Source organism: Polypterus senegalus, chromosome 6 (genome assembly GCF_016835505.1).
Source record: "Polypterus senegalus isolate Bchr_013 chromosome 6, ASM1683550v1, whole genome shotgun sequence".
In the NCBI taxonomy this organism is placed as follows: Eukaryota; Metazoa; Chordata; class Cladistia; order Polypteriformes; family Polypteridae; genus Polypterus; species Polypterus senegalus.
This window is the reverse complement of record NC_053159.1, coordinates 92,356,110-92,374,062: the sequence shown is the minus strand read 5'-3', so window position 1 is coordinate 92,374,062 and position 17,953 is coordinate 92,356,110. Positions and strand designations below refer to the sequence as shown.

Below are 17,953 nucleotides of genomic sequence, written 5' to 3'. Positions count from 1 at the left end.
GTTGTAAATGACATTCTGATATCCTCTGATGAAGGAAATTCCACTGTAATTATGTTGTTGGACTTAAGTGCAGCATTTGACACCATTGACCATTCTATTTTACTGCACAGGCTAGAAAACGATATTGGGCTTACAGGCCCGTGCTCGCTTGGTTCAGTTCTTATTTATCAAATCGATTCCAGTATGTACAGAAATGTGCAGACAGTACTCCATCATTATACACAGAAGTTCAATATGGTGTCCCAGGGCTCAGTACTGGGACCTTTACTGTTTTCACTTTACATGCTTCCACTGGGATCTCTCATTAGGAAACATAATGTTAATTTTCACTGTATGCAGATGACACCCAGTTATACCTTTCATTTAAATCAAATGAAGTTTCTCCGATGTTGTCTTTAATTAGTTGTGTTAGTGAATTAAAGGAATGGATGAATGAGAACTACTTGTCTTTAAATACAGATAAAACAGAGATGTTAATTGTTGGAGGGAATGACGCTGATCACAGCAATATTTTGTCGTCATTTAACTCAGTTGGAATCCCAATTAATTTTACTGAATCAGCCCGCAATCTAGGAGTTATCTTTGACTCTAGCATGTCATTTAAAGCATATTACAAAGTCGTCCAAAACATGTTTTTCCATCTTAAAAATGTTAGGAAATTAAGGCGCTTTCTAAATAAACAGGATTGTGAGAAATTAATTCATGCATTTATCTCTAGTAGGATTGACTACTGCAATGCGGTGTTCACTGGCTGTTCAAACTGTTCTCTATACAGCCTCCAGTTAATCCAAAATGCGCTGCAAGAATTATTACAAGAACAAGAAAATATGAACACATAACCCCAGTTCTTAAATCTTTACACTGGCTCCCAGTTAAGTTTAGGGCAGATTTCAAAATCCTCCTTTTAACATATAAAGCATTAAATGGCCAAGGTCCGCTTACTTGTCTGAACTTATCATGACTTACAAACCTGAGCACATTAAGATCTCAAGATGCCGGTCTGCTTAGGATTCCAAGGATTAATAAAATAACAGTGGGAGGTCGAGCTTTTAGTTACAGGGCCCCTAAACTGTGGAATGGTCTTCCTGCTTCCATAAGAGATGCCCCTTCAGTCTCAGCCTTTAAATCCCGGCTGAAGACTCACTACTTCAGTTTAGCATATCCTGACTAGAGCTGCTGATTAACTGTACATACTGCATCTCTGTTGTTAGTCATTAGCACTATAACATAAGTAACATGATAATTATATTTGAATACTAACCCTCACCTATTCTGTTTCTTTTCTCGGTACCCAAATGTGGCAATTGGTGCCACGGCCCACCTGTCAAGTTGTTTGCCTGCCTATGGTAAAGTCATAACCTGATGGAGGATCACAGGAATCATGGGAAAGAGGGGTCTTTTCATCGGAGCAACGTTTCAGCCGTGGCATGGCCAAATGGGGAGGCAGCTAGATGGATGAGGTCTCCAGGACTCTAAAAATATCCAAACCTAATTATGTCATATCATCTACTGTTAAACCGTACTTCTAAAATTTTTATTATTATGCTGTCTTAAGGAATTGTTCTGTTCTGTATATTGTATTGTATTGACCCCCTACTTTTGACACCCACTGCACGCCCAACCTACCTGGAAAGGGGTCTCTTTGAACTGCCTTTCCCGAGGTTTCTTCCATTTTTCCCTACAAGGTTTTTATTGGGAGTTTTTCCTTGTCTTCTCAGAGAGTCAAGGCTGGGGGGCTGTCAAAAGGCAGGGCCTGTTAAAGCCCATTGCGGCACTTCCTGTGTGATTTTGGGCTATACAAAAATAAACTGTATTGTATTGTATTGTATTTATTAGCAGTGAATTAGTATTGTTTTAGGTTTTTTTAATCTAATGTGATTGGACAATTGTTGACACACTATTTCATGTTCAAGTCCATGGTTCACAGTTCACATCCACAATTAAGATAACTACAGATGAGTGAGTGTGATTTTAGAGAGATGGCAACTTCAAGTTGAACTTTAGAAATCAAAGATTTCTGTTATTTAAATTCAATTATTTTTTTTAATTAAACACTGTGGTATAGTGGGTCCACGGCTCTGAATGAATGGCCATGCTGCTGCCACCATTGGTGACAGTGTGGGTCCTGCTCCATGTTCCCACCACTCTTCTGGGAGCCTCTGAACCAAACACCGTCGGTAGTGTAACCAGATGTGCTTGGCAAATTGGAACAATTCACACTCAGAGAAAAGGGATGGAGGAAAAGGTGCAAGTGATTTTAATAAATAAAAATCAAACAAAACAGTGTCCAACTAAACTGCAGCACTCACAAATGTCCATAAATAAATAATCCATAAAAAGGTAAAAAATGTTTAAAACAAGGCTAAAACAAGAATTAAAACCTGCAGCTGTTATTGGGACCACACCAGCCAAGCACAGCTCCTGCCCAGTATCTCCAGGTCACCCAAGGCTTGCTCAGCTGGAGCCGCTATGGTCCTCATGCTATTGACCACTCAGGGTCAGTTGTCCTCCCGTCTTCCTTCTTGCACATGCAATCGTTCCTCAGATCCCTAGGGAGGACTCTGTTTCGATCAAACCCACTCCTCTGAATAATCAATGGGCGCGATCCATCCTTTGAGCGCTAACCCTTCGCTCTGATCCGGGACCCCTGACTGCGATGACCTCTCTTCCAGCTGGCTGACTCGTCCACTTTCTTTCACCCTGATACTGCTCTCGCTCTCTGAGCCTCTTTCGTTCTCTCTTTTTCTTCTTTTTTTCCGTTTGTTTTTTTTTCTCTTACTTTTGTTTTCCTTTCTTCTGTCCCCATTGCCAGCTCATCCCACTGCTGCCACCATTTGTGATGGTGCGGGTCCTACTCCAAGCGCCCTCCTTACTTCTGGGAGCCTCTCAACCCAGCACCATTGGTAATGCAATGGGCAAGGGGATGGTGCAAAAAGTGAACAAGTGCTTTTATTAAAAATACTCAAACAGTGTCCAAAAAGTGCAGTACTTCAAAAACAGTACATAAATAAATAATCCATAAAAACAGGTTGAATAAAAGCCGAGGTTAAAATAATCCAAATAAATAGATTCAATTAAAACAAGGTTAAAAACAACAGACTGGAAACAGTCCTTTAAAAGTACAGTGCCTTCTTTTAGCTGCCGGCTCCCCTGCTTCTCCCATATGGGCCCTGAAACAGGGGAGTCGCCCAACCTGCAGGTACAGCTGCCATATAAACTGGTCCGGTAGCTTTCCAACCCCTTGCCCCGTACAGCTCCCACTGGCCTGAGACTCGGTTCCCCAACGGCCAGGGCACTCACGTTGGGGTTGTCCCTTTCAAGCCTCCCTGACTCCCTCTGCCTTCTCGGACTTACGTGGTGAGTCATCCATACTGTCGGTCATTCCAGCTACTCTGAAGCGCTCAGCTGGGGCAACCGCTTCCTACTACCCCAACTGAGTGTCAGCCAAACACTCCTGCAGAGGGGCTCTCCTCCCAGTTGCCTACTTTTTCTCAAAAGAGCCTGCTTTTGCTCACTCACACCGGCTCTCCTTCTCTAGCCTTAACCTCTGTCCTTCTTTTTTTTCTTATTTCTTCTCCCCTCCACACTTGCACTATTTATAATGGGGACATGGCACAGGTGTGGCGATCAGCAGCTCCCAACATCAACTGTGGACACAAGCGATCCCGCACCTATGCACTTTAGTGTGGAAAAGCACACACAAATGTCACACCTGGGAACCGCTCCACCCATACTACCACATCCCTCCTTAAGCCGCAAATTCGGCGATTATTCATTTAAAAAACTGGCCATTCATTCAGAGCCGCGGACCTGCTATACCACAAACACCCCTACATAAATAGTTCATTTGAAGTAAAAAAGAAGACAAGCTTACACATGGACTTTTTCTTGGTCTTGTTATGACAAATGAAGTTGGCTACATGGATGTGCTCTAAGTAATATCTTTTTCTTTTCCCTGTTTGCTGCTTCAAAGTGTTGGTACCAAAGCGATGTGGACAATGACAGAAGGATGAGACCTAAAACATCTTAATGAAAAATACAAGTGGCATGAAAGAAGCGGCAGTCATCTATAGCAGTGTTCTTCAACCAGTGTGCCATGGAACAGTGGTGCACTTTGAGAGTTACCCAGGTGTGCCATACTGTGGAAATAATAGTGTAGCTTACCTGGGTCTGAATTTGCGAGAGACAAGCTCCGTAGGTGGTTGAGACCTGTCTGAGGAAGATATGATGTTATGACTAAATGGAGAAGCAGGCCTAAAAGCAGCTTCATGATCACCATATTAGAGCACCTCAGATGTGTCTCCTGGCTGCTAGAATCCATCTACTTTGGGTGTGTGGTTGTCAGTGAGTCTCACAGGGCTGGTGGATAATGGGCATATGGGTTACCTCTGAGGCAGGCAGGGGTGGGCAAAGCAGCTTGGAGATACCACCAAAGTGCTCTCTAAGTGCTGTGTATGCGAACACTGAGCTTGGAGCTCCTTTCTTTACTGGTTTCTGGGGTGGTCCCGCCCCTTTGGGCTGTTGAGCAGTGTATGAGATATACTGTATATGTGTTTGTGTTTAGTAAGATAGTAGAGGGAAAATTTTGGTTACAAAAGGTGTGCCACTGCAGGAGAAAAAGGTTTGGAAACACTGAGTTAGACAATAGCATACGGCTATTATAGTCAGGCTTAGTGAAATGACTCAATTTAGGCAGAAAGAAACTGAGAAATTTTCAGGCCTGAAGGAAAGGAGGCTAAAATTTATGTTCAAGGAAATATATGTATACTGTCCATAAAGGAAGAATAAGATTTAGGTTGGACTTGTCCTGTGGGTGAAGTACAAGACAGGTCTGGGGTGAGTTATGTTTTAACATGTGGGTGTTTGTGGATCTTAAAATGTGAATTTGTGCCCAGGTGAGGTAAGCCAGGCTACCTTGCATTGGACTGTGCAGACTGGCAGCAAGTAGAATAAAATTAAGATAATAATGACTCTGTGGGTATGCTAAATGATAAACTGGGATGTAAGATTTGAGAAAAATCAGAGAACTACTGATTGTAAGCTGTGGATTTCAAGTTCAAGTTCCAGCACATTACTGTCATTGTGTAACACAATGAAATTACTTTTTGTGACAGCCCCAAGGTGCATTTAAAGAAAAGTCAAATAATTCCAAATATGTCGTATACAGTGGTAAGTGATCAAGTAACCAGAGCAAATTATTATTGCTCAAAGTACAGCAGCATAAATTGTTATTGCACCTGTTAATGAATAGTACATTACATATTATATATTGTATTACATTAGTATATTGCACATTACCAATATAGCTTATTGCACATGTTCAATTAAAAATGATCCCAGACTGAGGAGATTCAGAGTTCAGAAAGATTATGGCAGATGGGAAAAAGCTCTTTTTTAGTTTGTTTGTGCGTACATGGATTGACCTAAAGCGTCTTTCTGATGGGAGGAGCTCAAACAAAGAATTTCCAGGATGAGTTTTGTCCTTGAGAATGTTTTTGGCCCTTCTCACACAGCGAGTCTTATTCAAGAGTTCAAGTGATGGCAGTTTAGTCCCAATAATGCCCTCTGCTGTTTTTATGACCCACTGCAGGGCTTCTTTATCAGCCTTGATGCAGCTGTTATACCAGGCCATCATGCAGTTAGTTAAGATGCTCTCTATAGTGCAGCTTTAGAAATTAACAAGCAGCTTCTGGGGGAGGTCAGCTCTCCTTAGATTCCATTGTCACAGGAGGCTAGGGGACAGACCCAGCCAGGATGCCTGGAAGGACCAATAGGTGGCTTATACGTCCCCCAGGCCACGAGGGGTAACCGCCCTGGATGAGGAGGGGACCACGGGAAAAGAGCAAGGAGCCTCAAGCCCATTGGGGCCTGTGGCCATCACCAGGGGGTGCCCCAAGCCTCGTCGAGCCCTGGTAACATGCCCTTCCGCCACACCTGGGAAGGTGGAGGATGATCCTTCCAGCAACGCCCAGAGAACTTCCGGGTGCAAGGGCAGCACTTCTGCTACACCAGGAAGTGCTAGATGCTAGAAGCTGTTGTGGTATATGGCCGGCCGTTCATCCCGGCCAATACCCCCAGGCCACCAGATGGAGCCCTCCCTGCAGCATGGAGGTGCCCCGAATTCCAGCAGAGAATCATGGACAATGGAGTCTTTATTTACAGCCCTGCTGGATACCATGGGTGCCACCAGAGGACTCCGCAGGGAGGCTCAAGGATTATTTTCCATACAACCCGGAAGTACGTCCCAGTCATGAAGACAGAAGAAATAACGTACTTCCGGTTGAAGAAAAAGGAGTTTTCATCTGACTCAGAAGTGTTGCCAGTCACATGGACAGAGAGAGAGAAACACTTCCGGGTCAGGGACTATAAAAGGACTGTGGGAGATCCCAGCAGTGAGCCGAGTTGGGAGGAAGGGTGACTGAGCTGCTGGGAGTGGAGGATTATTGTATTTGTGATAATTATGGTGATTTATTTGAATATAGTGGAGGTGGAGGTGCTTGTGCACATTATTATAATTAATGTCAACATTTGGACTTTTATCTGGCCTCTGGTCCGAGGGTTGAAGGGGACGACAGTGCCCCCTATCTGTCACACTGTGTAATGTGATCTATACTAATAAAAGGCAAAGCCCTCACTGACTCACTCACTCACTCATCACTAATTCTCCAACTTCCCGTGTAGGTAGAAGGCTGAAATTTGGCAGGCTCATTCCTTACAGCTTACTTACAAAAGTTGGGCAGGTTTCATTTCGAATTTCTCACGCAATGGTCATAACTGGAACTTATTTTTCTCCATATACTGTAATGGACGTTAGCGCGATGGCCGTGGGGGGCGGAGCTGCGTGTCACATCATCACGCCTCCCACGTAATCACGTGAACTGACTGTGACCGCAGTACATAGAAAAGAAGGAAGAGCTCCCAAAGAGCGCTAAAGAAAAACGCAGAATACTTTATTTGTGAGATACAAGTTTAATGAGAAGACACGAGGTATAAACGAGACTTTGGATCACTTTGTAAAGGAGTTAAAATTGCTGTAGCGAGAAACTTTTAAGTGCCGGGTCTTAGCTAACATTAAATAAAGCTGTGGACATCACAACATCACACAAGAGAGCAGCTCACATGAACTGACTGAACGCAGTACGAGTGATCACTTCCATGCATCAAACCTGTTCAAAAAACGCATTACACAATTGACAAGGTAGGAAAAGAATATGCTCCGAGTTGAGCTCCACAGCTAACGCGGTCTTGCGGAAGCAACTTTGTCATGCTGCCACCAAATACTCACAGAAAAATCCACAAGTTAATACACATGCTGTCTCTAGAGTTTCTCCACACTCAATGTATTCCTTGAATCCCCTTTATACCCTCTGATCTCCCATTTCAATTCAGATGCCTCCAATTTCCAGTAAGGCTCTGCTGCACGATGACAAGTAATAAGTCTCATTAACAGACCCTACAAAAGGATGCCATTGATTTCAGGCAAGATTGCTTTTCTACTGGACAACTATACGTTGCTTTCTCAAGAGTGAGCTCGCACAGCTTCGTCATATTACAACCGGAGTGCAGCCAGAAACTTTTAAGTGCCGGGTCTTAGCTAACATTAAATAAAGCCATGGACATCGCAACATCACACAAGAGAGCAGCTCACGTGAACTGACTGAAAACAGTACGAGTGATCACTTCCATGCATCAGACCTGTTCAAACAACGCATTACACAATTGACAAGGTGATGGCTTTATATGTCGTTTGTTTATAAAACAGCGGAGAAGCAGTGTAAAGGCTGTTTCACAAAAAAACAGCGGAGCGTCTTATATGAGCAGGCAGTCAGCTAAAGAAGGGAATCGATAAATATCTATAATCATAATAAACGAACAAAAAATAGCGTACAAGCCGCGGATTAAATAAAGGAAATGGGTACCTGAACAGTACAGTAAGTCTCAAATAGCTACACAATAACTATAAGAATCGTAATAAACGAACAATAAAACAGTACAGAACCGCAAAGCAAGGAGAAACAATGGCCTTATATGGCGCTTGTTTATAAAGCAGCGGAGAAGCTGTGTGAAGGCAGCTACACAAAAAAACAGCAGAGCGCCACACTCTGAATGTATTCCTCACATCACCGTTATACCCTCTGATCTCCCATTTTAATTCAAATGTCTCAAATTTCCAGTAAGGCTCTGCTTCGCGATGACAATTAATAAGTCTCAGGGACACACCCCACAAAAGGTTGCCATTGATTTGCATTCTCAAACGTAATTTCAGTGCACAGCTTGGTCATATTACAACCGGACTGCTGAACTGACAACGTGGTATACAAAGAGATCCTTAACAGATAGTTATTGGTATATTTTCCCTCAGTTTAAAAAAGTTTTCTTTTCTTCTTAATAAAAATTTAAAAGCAGTTCTTCATCTGCAAGCTGGGATTTTGCTATATACAGTATATATATATGTAGATATATATGTATGTATGTATGTATGTGTATATATATATGCATGTGTATGTGTGTATATATATGTTTATTTATCTGTATGTATGTATGTATGTATGTATATATGTGTGTGTGTATGTATGTATGTCTATGTATGTCTGCATATATGTTGATATGTCTATATATATGTATATATATGTAGATGTGTATATGTATATATATATATATATAGATATGTGTATGTGTACATATGTGTATGTGTAAATATGTGTATATGTACATATGTTTATATGTACAGTGGTGTGAAAAACTATTTGCCCCCTTCCTGATTTCTTATTCTTTTGCATGTTTGTCACACAAAATGTTTCTGATCATCAAACACATTTAACCATTAGTCAAATATAACACAAGTAAACACAAAATGCAGTTTTAAATGATGGTTTTTATTATTTAGGGAGAAAAAAAATCCAAACCTACATGGCCCTGTGTGAAAAAGTAATTGCCCCCTTGTTAAAAAATAACCTAACTGTGGTGTATCACACCTGAGTTCAATTTCCGTAGCCACCCCCAGGCCTGATTACTGCCACACCTGTTTCAATCAAAAAATCACTTAAATAGGAGTTGCCTGACACAGAGAAGTAGACCAAAAGCACCTCAAAAGCTAGACATCATGCCAAGATCCAAAGAAATTCAGGAACAAATGAGAACAGAAGTAATTGAGATCTATCCGTCTGGTAAAGGTTATAAAGCCATTTCTAAAGCTTTGGGACTCCAGCAAACCACAGTGAGAGCCATTATCCACAAATGGCAAAAACATGGAACAGTGGTGAACCTTCCCAGAAGTGGCCGGCCGACCAATATTACCCCAAGAGCGCAGAGACGACTCATCCGAGAGGTCACAAAAGACCCCAGGACAATGTCTAAAGAACTGCAGGCCTCACTTGCCTCAATTAAGGTCAGTGTTCACGACTCCACCATAAGAAAGAGACTGGGCAAAAACGGCCTGCATGACAGATTTCCAAGACGCAAACCACTGTTAAGCAAAGGAACATTAGGGCTCGTCTCAATTTTGCTAAGAAACATCTCAATGATTGCCAAGACTTTTGGGAAAATACCTTGTGGACTGATGAGACAAAAGTTGAACTTTTTGGAAGGCAAATGTCCCGTTACATCTGGCGTAAAAGGAACACAGCATTTCAGAAAAAGAACATCATACCAACAGTAAAATATGGTGGTGGTAGTGTGATGGTCTGGGGTTGTTTTGCTGCTTCAGGACCTGGAAGGCTTGCTGTGATAGATGGAACCATGAATTCTACTGTCTACCAAAAAATCCTGAAGGAGAATGTCCGCCATCTGTTCGTCAACTCAAGCTGAAGCGATCTTGGGTGCTGCAACAGGACAATGACCCAAAACACACCAGCAAATCCACCTCTGAATGGCTGAAGAAAAACAAAATGAAGACTTTGGAGTGGCCTAGTCAAAGTCCTGACCTGAATCCAATTGAGATGCTATGGCATGACCTTAAAAAGGCGGTTCATGCTAGAAAACCCTCAAATAAAGCTGAATTACAACAATTCTGCAAAGATGAGTGGGCCAAAATTCCTCCAGAGCTGTAAAGACTCATTGCAAGTTATCGCAAACGCTTGATTGCAGTTATTGCTGCTAAGGGTGGCCCAACCAGTTATTAGGTTCAGGGGGCAATTACTTTTTCACACAGGGCCATGTAGGTTTGGATTTTTTTCTCCCTAAATAATAAAACCATCATTTAAAAACTGCATTTTGTGTTTACTTGTGTTATATTTGACTAATGGTTAAATGTGTTTGATGATCAGAAACATTTTGTGTGACAAACATGCAAAAGAATAAGAAATCAGGAAGGGGGCAAATAGTTTTTCACACCACTGTATATGTATATATGTTTATATGTGTGTGTGTGTGTGTATATATACATATATATATATGACAGCAACACTCATAACAGTGACAAAACAATTACATTGACAATCATGTTACGTTATTTTTAAAATGTTTCCTTTTCTTTTTCATAATTTCTTTAACACACTACTTCTCCGCTGCGAAACACGGGTATTTTGCTAGTCTTAAATAAATGGAATGAAATGATATCTGTGTTGTGTTATTAGCAACAGTAAAAACATGACTGTGGCAAAAATAGTGGAATTCATAACTAGAGACCACACAGAATGGTCCTTGTGGTGATTTTACTGTCAAAACAATAAAAATAAAAAACAGGGAGAAAAACAAGTCCAAATTTTTAAAAAAATGCATTATAGAGGGACAAATACCACAGCAATTACTCGTTTCTTCCAAAACAATCATGCTCATATGCTCTTCAAGTTTAATTAGTTTACTCAGAGTTCTTTGCAAAGCTGCATAAAGCAAAATTTTTCAAATGTTTGAATTGAGTATTACATGTATATTTTGCCTGATAGTCATTACCAAAAATTAGTAATCATTTAAAATTTCCAGCTAACTCAAAAAGAATGATAGTACAATGTAAACAAAACAATAGCAACTAAGTAGTAAATAAGCATTGCATAAGTATTTGCAAAGTCTTTTAACTCAAGCAGTTTGAAATTAAGATGAAGAAGGGAGGATGTTACAGAAATCACATAATTTTACCTTTCTGTGATTTATTGTATTTCTACCTATAGTATATGGCTCATTGTTTGAAAAGCTCACCACTTTATTTTTTATATTTTATCAGTTCAGGCCAATTTAAGTATTACGACAATTGGCTGCCAGGCAGATGTTTTTATTGGGACTGAATAGGAAAAGATGAAGGAACTGTGACTATGTAGTGTTAGACTTAACCTTTGAATATCAAGTCAGTAGCTCTAAACCAAAATGTGGATTTGTTTGTGAAAGAAAAGCAAAATGGATGATGAAAGAAAAAGAAATTCTTTGAGAAATATAGCACAGAAACAAAGCATGGCAAAATCAATAATCTGAAATATCTTGAGAAAGAAAGGCCTCATTTGTGTACTAAGCAATGGTCAACTTATCCGAGGAAGGCATTAGCAGATGATGATTTTAGAAATGATCAAGGCACTCTGAAAAAATATTTTAAAGCAATCATCACCAAATACACCTACAAAAGACAAGCCACACCACAAAACTAAAATCTCTCATCAGAAACAAAAAAGGCCAGATTAAACTTTGCAGTTAAAGAAAACCCCAAACCTTCAAGTTTCTGAAATATAGTATTAGTAAAGAAATGGTAAATTGAAAGGAATAAATGTCATGTGGTCAAAATCAAACCAATCCATCTTCGAAGCATAATATAGGTAGCTTCTTGCTTTGGTGTGCATGGCTACCTCAGGAACAGGTACACTCATCTTTATTGATGCCGTAAATTGTTATTTTAGCTGTTGAGGACTTCAGACATATAGAGCAAAAAAAAAACCCTTCTTATGTTCAAGAAATGCTTCCAGATTTATTCAATTGTGATACATCACTCAGTAAAACATCATACTATTGCAAGGTAGTAATAAATCAGTGTGAAAAAGTGGAAAGTCTTTTATGTGGACAAATCGGTCTCCTAATTAAAATCAGTATGATCAAGATACACAACAATAAACACAATCATTATTTTAAATAACACTGTTAATACCAAGCATCATAACAGGAAACTTTACAGAGCAAATGTCATTATAATAGATTATCATTATTAGAGTCAGACCTGAAGTGAACTAAATAAAATAAGCTTAAAAGGTTGTCTTAATAGCTTCCACAAGCTTCTTTCAAGCTTATTTATTTCTGTTTGCTGGGCTTTTCTAATGGATCCTTTGAATGAAAACTAATGAATCATCAGCTTTATATCTGTAAGAGAGTACTCACCACTCTTTGAGAGAATAATGGCCATGTACTCTTGAAGGTCCATAGTCGCAAAAAACAACATTGCTGGTGTGTGTGTTGTGAGAAAACTGAAGGTGATGTTATTTCTTGGCTTGTTTTTTTCAGTAAAAATTGCAGAAAACTGTTCACTTTCATTCTGACTGCTTAACAACGACTCCTGAAAAGTATAGGTCATTGAAGATCCAGCTTCAAAAATTACTGAGACTTCTGCAATCAATAAAAACATTAAATGCATAACATGTTGAAAATATTTCAGAAATTGGCTTGTAATTAGACACATTTTCAGACAGTTAAAAAACTTAAGCCCTATTTGATAGGTAAGGTCTTAATTCATTGTATTCTCAAGAAAAAAATGCCAGTTCAAAAAAAGAATTAAGACAGATTTAAGACTCATTCAGTTAGTCATTTCAGCTATCTTCTGATATGCTCAGTCATTAATATGCATCAAAACTCTGGAACTCTTTAACACAGTATAAATCCAAGACATTTAACAATGATAAAAAATCTCCCCAACATGATATTGTCACCTTTTAAGATAAATGATGATGTATTCAAGATACAAATGTTGAATGGAGACATCCTCACAAAAGATCAAAAAGTAATGGTCAAATGATATTAGGCCACGGCTTAATGAAAATTAAAAAGCAACTGAATGTCATATTCAACCTATAAACAAGGTCATTATCAAGTTCCATTTCTTTCTGAAATACACACGTAATGAACAATTATTACACAACTGCTTGCAGAAATTCTGGTGGATATTTGAAAGCACTTCAGAAATGTTCCCTTTAATGAACCCCTCATGTTTACTAAATGTGTTTTGCAAAATGAATGATTGTATGATTAATTTGATTGATTTATTTGCTAATTATTATTATAAACATATTTTCTCTGTACAAAATATGTTTTTTTCTGATCTCATTCAATTTTAGTAGGCATAATTCTCAAACTTGGTCCTATAGTTACATTGGAGCTGCTGGGTTTTGCTCCAGATAATTCTTTAATGTGGTAACGATTCCTGTCTGTAACTGGTCTTCCAGCTTACTTTGATCAATGTTTTATACAGTGAATGTGATTTAGAGCTCTACACTAGATTGTGGTCAAATCCAGGACTATGTCTGATGCTGCCTCCACAAGTCTGAACTGAAGTAAAGGGTTTGAAAATGTACATATGTCATGTCATTTTCTAACCTACCTAATGTAGACTAGGGTGCCGGGAATACATGTGCGTATGCAAATATAACTTTATATTATGTCATGTGACTCATGTTCTCTACTATGTGTTTTCCTTATTTTTCAAAGAAAACTAGCCAACCCGCGGCGTACCATACGCTGCATAATCAGGCCGGTTTTTTAATAATTTTTAAGCACAGGGAGAAAATGTAACATTTGCAAAATCGGTAATGTAATAAATCAGCAAGAAAAGCAACATTGTAACAATGCACGGAACGAACCAACACACAATCGTTCGTGCGGTGTAGCGAGGTAGGAGGGGTGTGTGTACAAAGTGCAGGAGCATCTAAGAAGACGCATGTTTGTCGCGGATGCGAATTGCTGTATGTAGCGTGTACAACACTTTGCTATGCTGCACGCGGTCGTGCGTCAAAACCGAAAACTCGTTTTTTAAAGACTGCTCACTTCATTGTTTTTTTAACCTCAGTTGTAAAGGAATGTTTTAATGATCCCATGGGATACCCCTCGCAAACAGTTTTACACGCTGCATATGGCGATTCACCTCCGCGAGAAACATGTCTCTATTAACAGTCAACGTGTGGGAGGGGGGTGTGTACAAAGGGTAGGGACAAAAACAGTGGGAGCGTATGAGACGCACTTAATGGCAATTCCACGGTTTGCAGCCCGAATGGGGTTCAACGGCTTACCCACGCCTAGACACACGCTCAATCTCATGCATAAATATTTATTGAATGGTAAACACATCTGAAAAGACACGGTTGTCTAAAACAGGTTAGTGTGAGAATACAACAGTAAGTGAATGAAAAGATGGAACTCTGGAGAGAGCAAAATACAACACATTAGTGAACCCGCGGCATAACAAACGCCGCATAATTATTTATTGATGGTTGAACACTTCTGGAAAGACACCCCTCGCAAACTGTTCTACACGCCGCATACAGCGATTCACATCTGCGACAAACAAACTGTTTTACACACAGCATACAGCGAATCACATCCGCGACATGATTTTTCTTAGATGATCCTGTCGCGTCCACCCTCGCACTCGAAGCATACACACTGCCTGCTCATGTGCCCGGTCGCAAGCCGCGTCCAGCCTTGTTCTCGAAGCATACACACCGCCTGGTCATGTGTCCGCTTGCAAGAGAAACTCACGGAGAGCCACCCACCAGCTGCCTGTGCCTCTGTCTGTCTCTGGCGCGGCTTTCTCTTGCGCTGCCTCTGTGTGAACCAGTGAGGCACAGAGAAGGTCAGCTGCTGACAGAGCGTCTCGACTGTTGCAGGGCCTGCATTGGTGAAGCAGGTGAGACGGTAATGAAACAGAGGCACAGGGCTTATTGGTTTTTAAAGACTGATTCCTTCATTGTGCTTTAACCTCAGTTTTAAAGGATTGTTTTAAGGATCCTATGGGATACCCCTCGCAAACCGTTTCACATGCTGCATATGGCGATTCACCTCCGCGAGAAACATGCCTCTATGAACAGTCAATGTAGCTCGGAGGTACATGACATTAACCTGACCTGCACTGCATGTGGCCTCTACGACAGACGCACATGAATGATGCCATTTTTTCTGTGTCGTCACATCCGAGTTGGTGGGCGTGGCCCTGCAAGTTGTCGTCGTATCCAATGGTCTGGGAGTTGGTGGGCGTGGCTCCTTCCTGTTTGCGCCATAGGTGTCTCACTTGTCGGCGGCTTAGTGAATCCACACCCCTTCCGGCGTGCTTTAGTGAATTATATATATAGATTTTGAAGATTGAGTTTTTGCCTCTTTCCTTATTAATGCATTGTAATAGTCCATTTTAAATACCCCCTGGTGACAAAACTAAATTTACTCTTGGAATAATGCACATTTCAACGGAAATGAATATCTGTTAATATTTTACTCTCTTGTTTCTCTTACTCTCTCAGTATCTTCTGTTGAAAGTAGCGATCTACTAATGAGCACCGTAATGTGAATTACTGTGAATGAAAAGCATAAATGGAGACAGCTTCTATTTTGAAATGCCCTGTGGATTAAACTAGTATTTTGAAATTTTCTGAGATGGGTGAGTAGTGTGTTACTTTGGGTGAAAAACAGTGTGTCTGTTTAGTTATCTTGGTAGTCTTGCTACTCTGTGAGTGATACAATAAACTTTGACCTCCTTTTCCATCCTCCATTACTTAACTAAATTACTGATTAACCTTTAGTATCGCTCTCTTCTTAAAATGTTATGACACCAAAATGCATAATTTGTGATATGCAGGGATTTCCAGATTCATTCCTGGAATATCACTAAGGCTGCTGGATTTTTTATATATGGGCAGATACAGATAAAGAATTGATTGATAAACTGTTCTTAACTTGCATTGCATAATGAAAAGACTTCCATTATGTATTTTATTCATTTTGAGTTATTTTTTCATGTTAACAGGTATCCTTTTTTAATTTAATTACATATTTTCTTTTCCCATGAAAGTAACACTGTGTCCTAAAGAGGATCTGTTCATTCATATTCTTCCACATCTGTCTACTCATCATGTGGCTATTTGAAATGAGAGTAAAGTATTAGTAAAATAAATTAGAAAACATAAAAACCTGCTGTGAATAAAACACAAATTAATGTAGTACATTGTGTATACCGTGCAATAGATACACCATCCAACTCAGGTCTCAAGAAGGATTTAGACATTTCTAGCAAGCATCTGCTTAAAAAAACAGACATTCTACAACAAGTAACATGGAACATCATTTTTCTATTCTCTATGGTAAGCTCCTTTTTTAACCACTAAATGACAGGCATATTTAATGAAACATGAGACATTGCTCAGTTGGATTTTTTTTTTTAGAAATTACCATTTTCCATTATTTATCCATCTTGTAGAATGGAGTAGCAGACTCTGGTCTTGAGCATAGTAAATTCTTGAATGTTACAGAAAAAAGTCCAACTTTTTGTCTATGTTAACCACATGCCTTTAATAACTACCTTTTGTGCAGAAGGGACCCATGTAAGCAGAGTTGCTGCAATCACAAGTATAGCCATTATACTTCTCAGTACATTTTCCTCCATTGTGGCACAGGCTGCCATAACTGCTGCAGTGACCAGGGCAGCCAGGCTGAACACCAGATGTTAATTTTGCCTGCTCTTCCAAGTCAAGGGTAACACCATTCAGTGTTAGAGAGCGAATGCAACCCAGAAACCCCTTTTTTCTTGATGCAGTACCTCCTGTAGGAAAGTAATAATACATTTTATATCTTTCATTCAGGATAATTACAATTTTCTGATACAAAAAAGATAGATTTTTGTGTGTCTTGTAAGCATGCTATGTTTTCTTTATTAAATATAGAAATAAGGTGGTGTAAATGACAAAATGTTTTGGAATTTCATTCATAGCAAAGCACTGGACTGTAAAAATTCATATTGGTTTAACCTTAAGCACATCTTACCATTTCATCATACACCAAGTCTTAATTTGAGTTCAGGTTGTGGAAAGTTGTAAATATTTACACTTTTGCTATGCTTTCACAGTGTCCTAGAATAGTGTATGTGCAAGAAAGGTGTTACATAAAAAGAAAAGTACAAATAAAATACAGTGCTTGTTTCTATACAAATTCATTCTGCCATTTTAATGTTAATATTAGAAAAACTGTAAATACAATCAAAGAAGTATTGATTATGGCAGTTGCAGAAACAGATAACATTTCCTTTTGGGGATCAAAATGAGCATTTTCATTACTAGGGTTTGACACAGAGAATAGTAATGTCTGCCCCCCCAACAAAAGATCACAATTAAAAACTGTAAGTTAAAGCCAGAAGTGTTTCCCTAAATGTATTTCAATTTTTGTAGTTGCTAGCATCACATTGTTTATTTTCTTAGAGGTTTTTAAAGTTCTAAAAACTTTTACTTTGCACTGCTATTTTTTTTTATAACTGAGGAGTCATGACGTCGCACATTAAGCTGCAATAGTTGTACATTCTGTAACTGCAAAGGAGTATCTTAACAACAATATAGGAGTGGCCATGAAAAACAACGATGGCAACCTAGTAATATAATATTTCGTATATGAAAACAAAAATCAATAATGCTCAGGAAACAATAACAATAAAAACAGACTTCCACCTGGTATAAAACAATCATAAAACCAATTAAATAAGCCAACCTACTTTATTTATGTTCAGCAGCACTCTGCACAAGACACAAACCAACTCTGAACGGAGCACCAGTTCATCACATTTCCAGGCTAATACAAGGACTGCTAATTAGAAACTAGTAACATGTCAAAATTTGCAGTCCTTAAAACTGCCATACTTTACATAGAAGCCTCATTATTGACTTTCATTTTGGCACAATGGTAGCGTTGCTGCCTCGCAGTGAGGAGACCATGGGTTCGCAACCTAGGTCCTCCCTGCATGGAGCGCAAAGAGCTTTGAGTAATGAAAAAAGTGCAATATAACCTAAATGTAAATAAT

At 39.5% G+C, this 17,953-nt stretch overlaps 1 protein-coding gene across 1 annotated transcript in view; it reads right to left on the bottom strand.

Annotated features, from left to right (window-relative positions):
* The window catches only part of LOC120531259 (contactin-associated protein-like 5), a 558,381-nt gene that overhangs the window by 58,408 nt on the left and 482,020 nt on the right, over positions 1-17,953 (bottom strand). Inside the window, exons 18-19 of the mRNA XM_039756505.1 lie at positions 16,469-16,708; positions 12,292-12,516 (exon numbers count right to left, since the gene is read on the bottom strand). Of these exons, the coding sequence (XP_039612439.1) occupies positions 12,292-12,516; positions 16,469-16,708 (465 nt within the window). The remainder of the gene's footprint in view (positions 1-12,291; positions 12,517-16,468; positions 16,709-17,953) is intronic.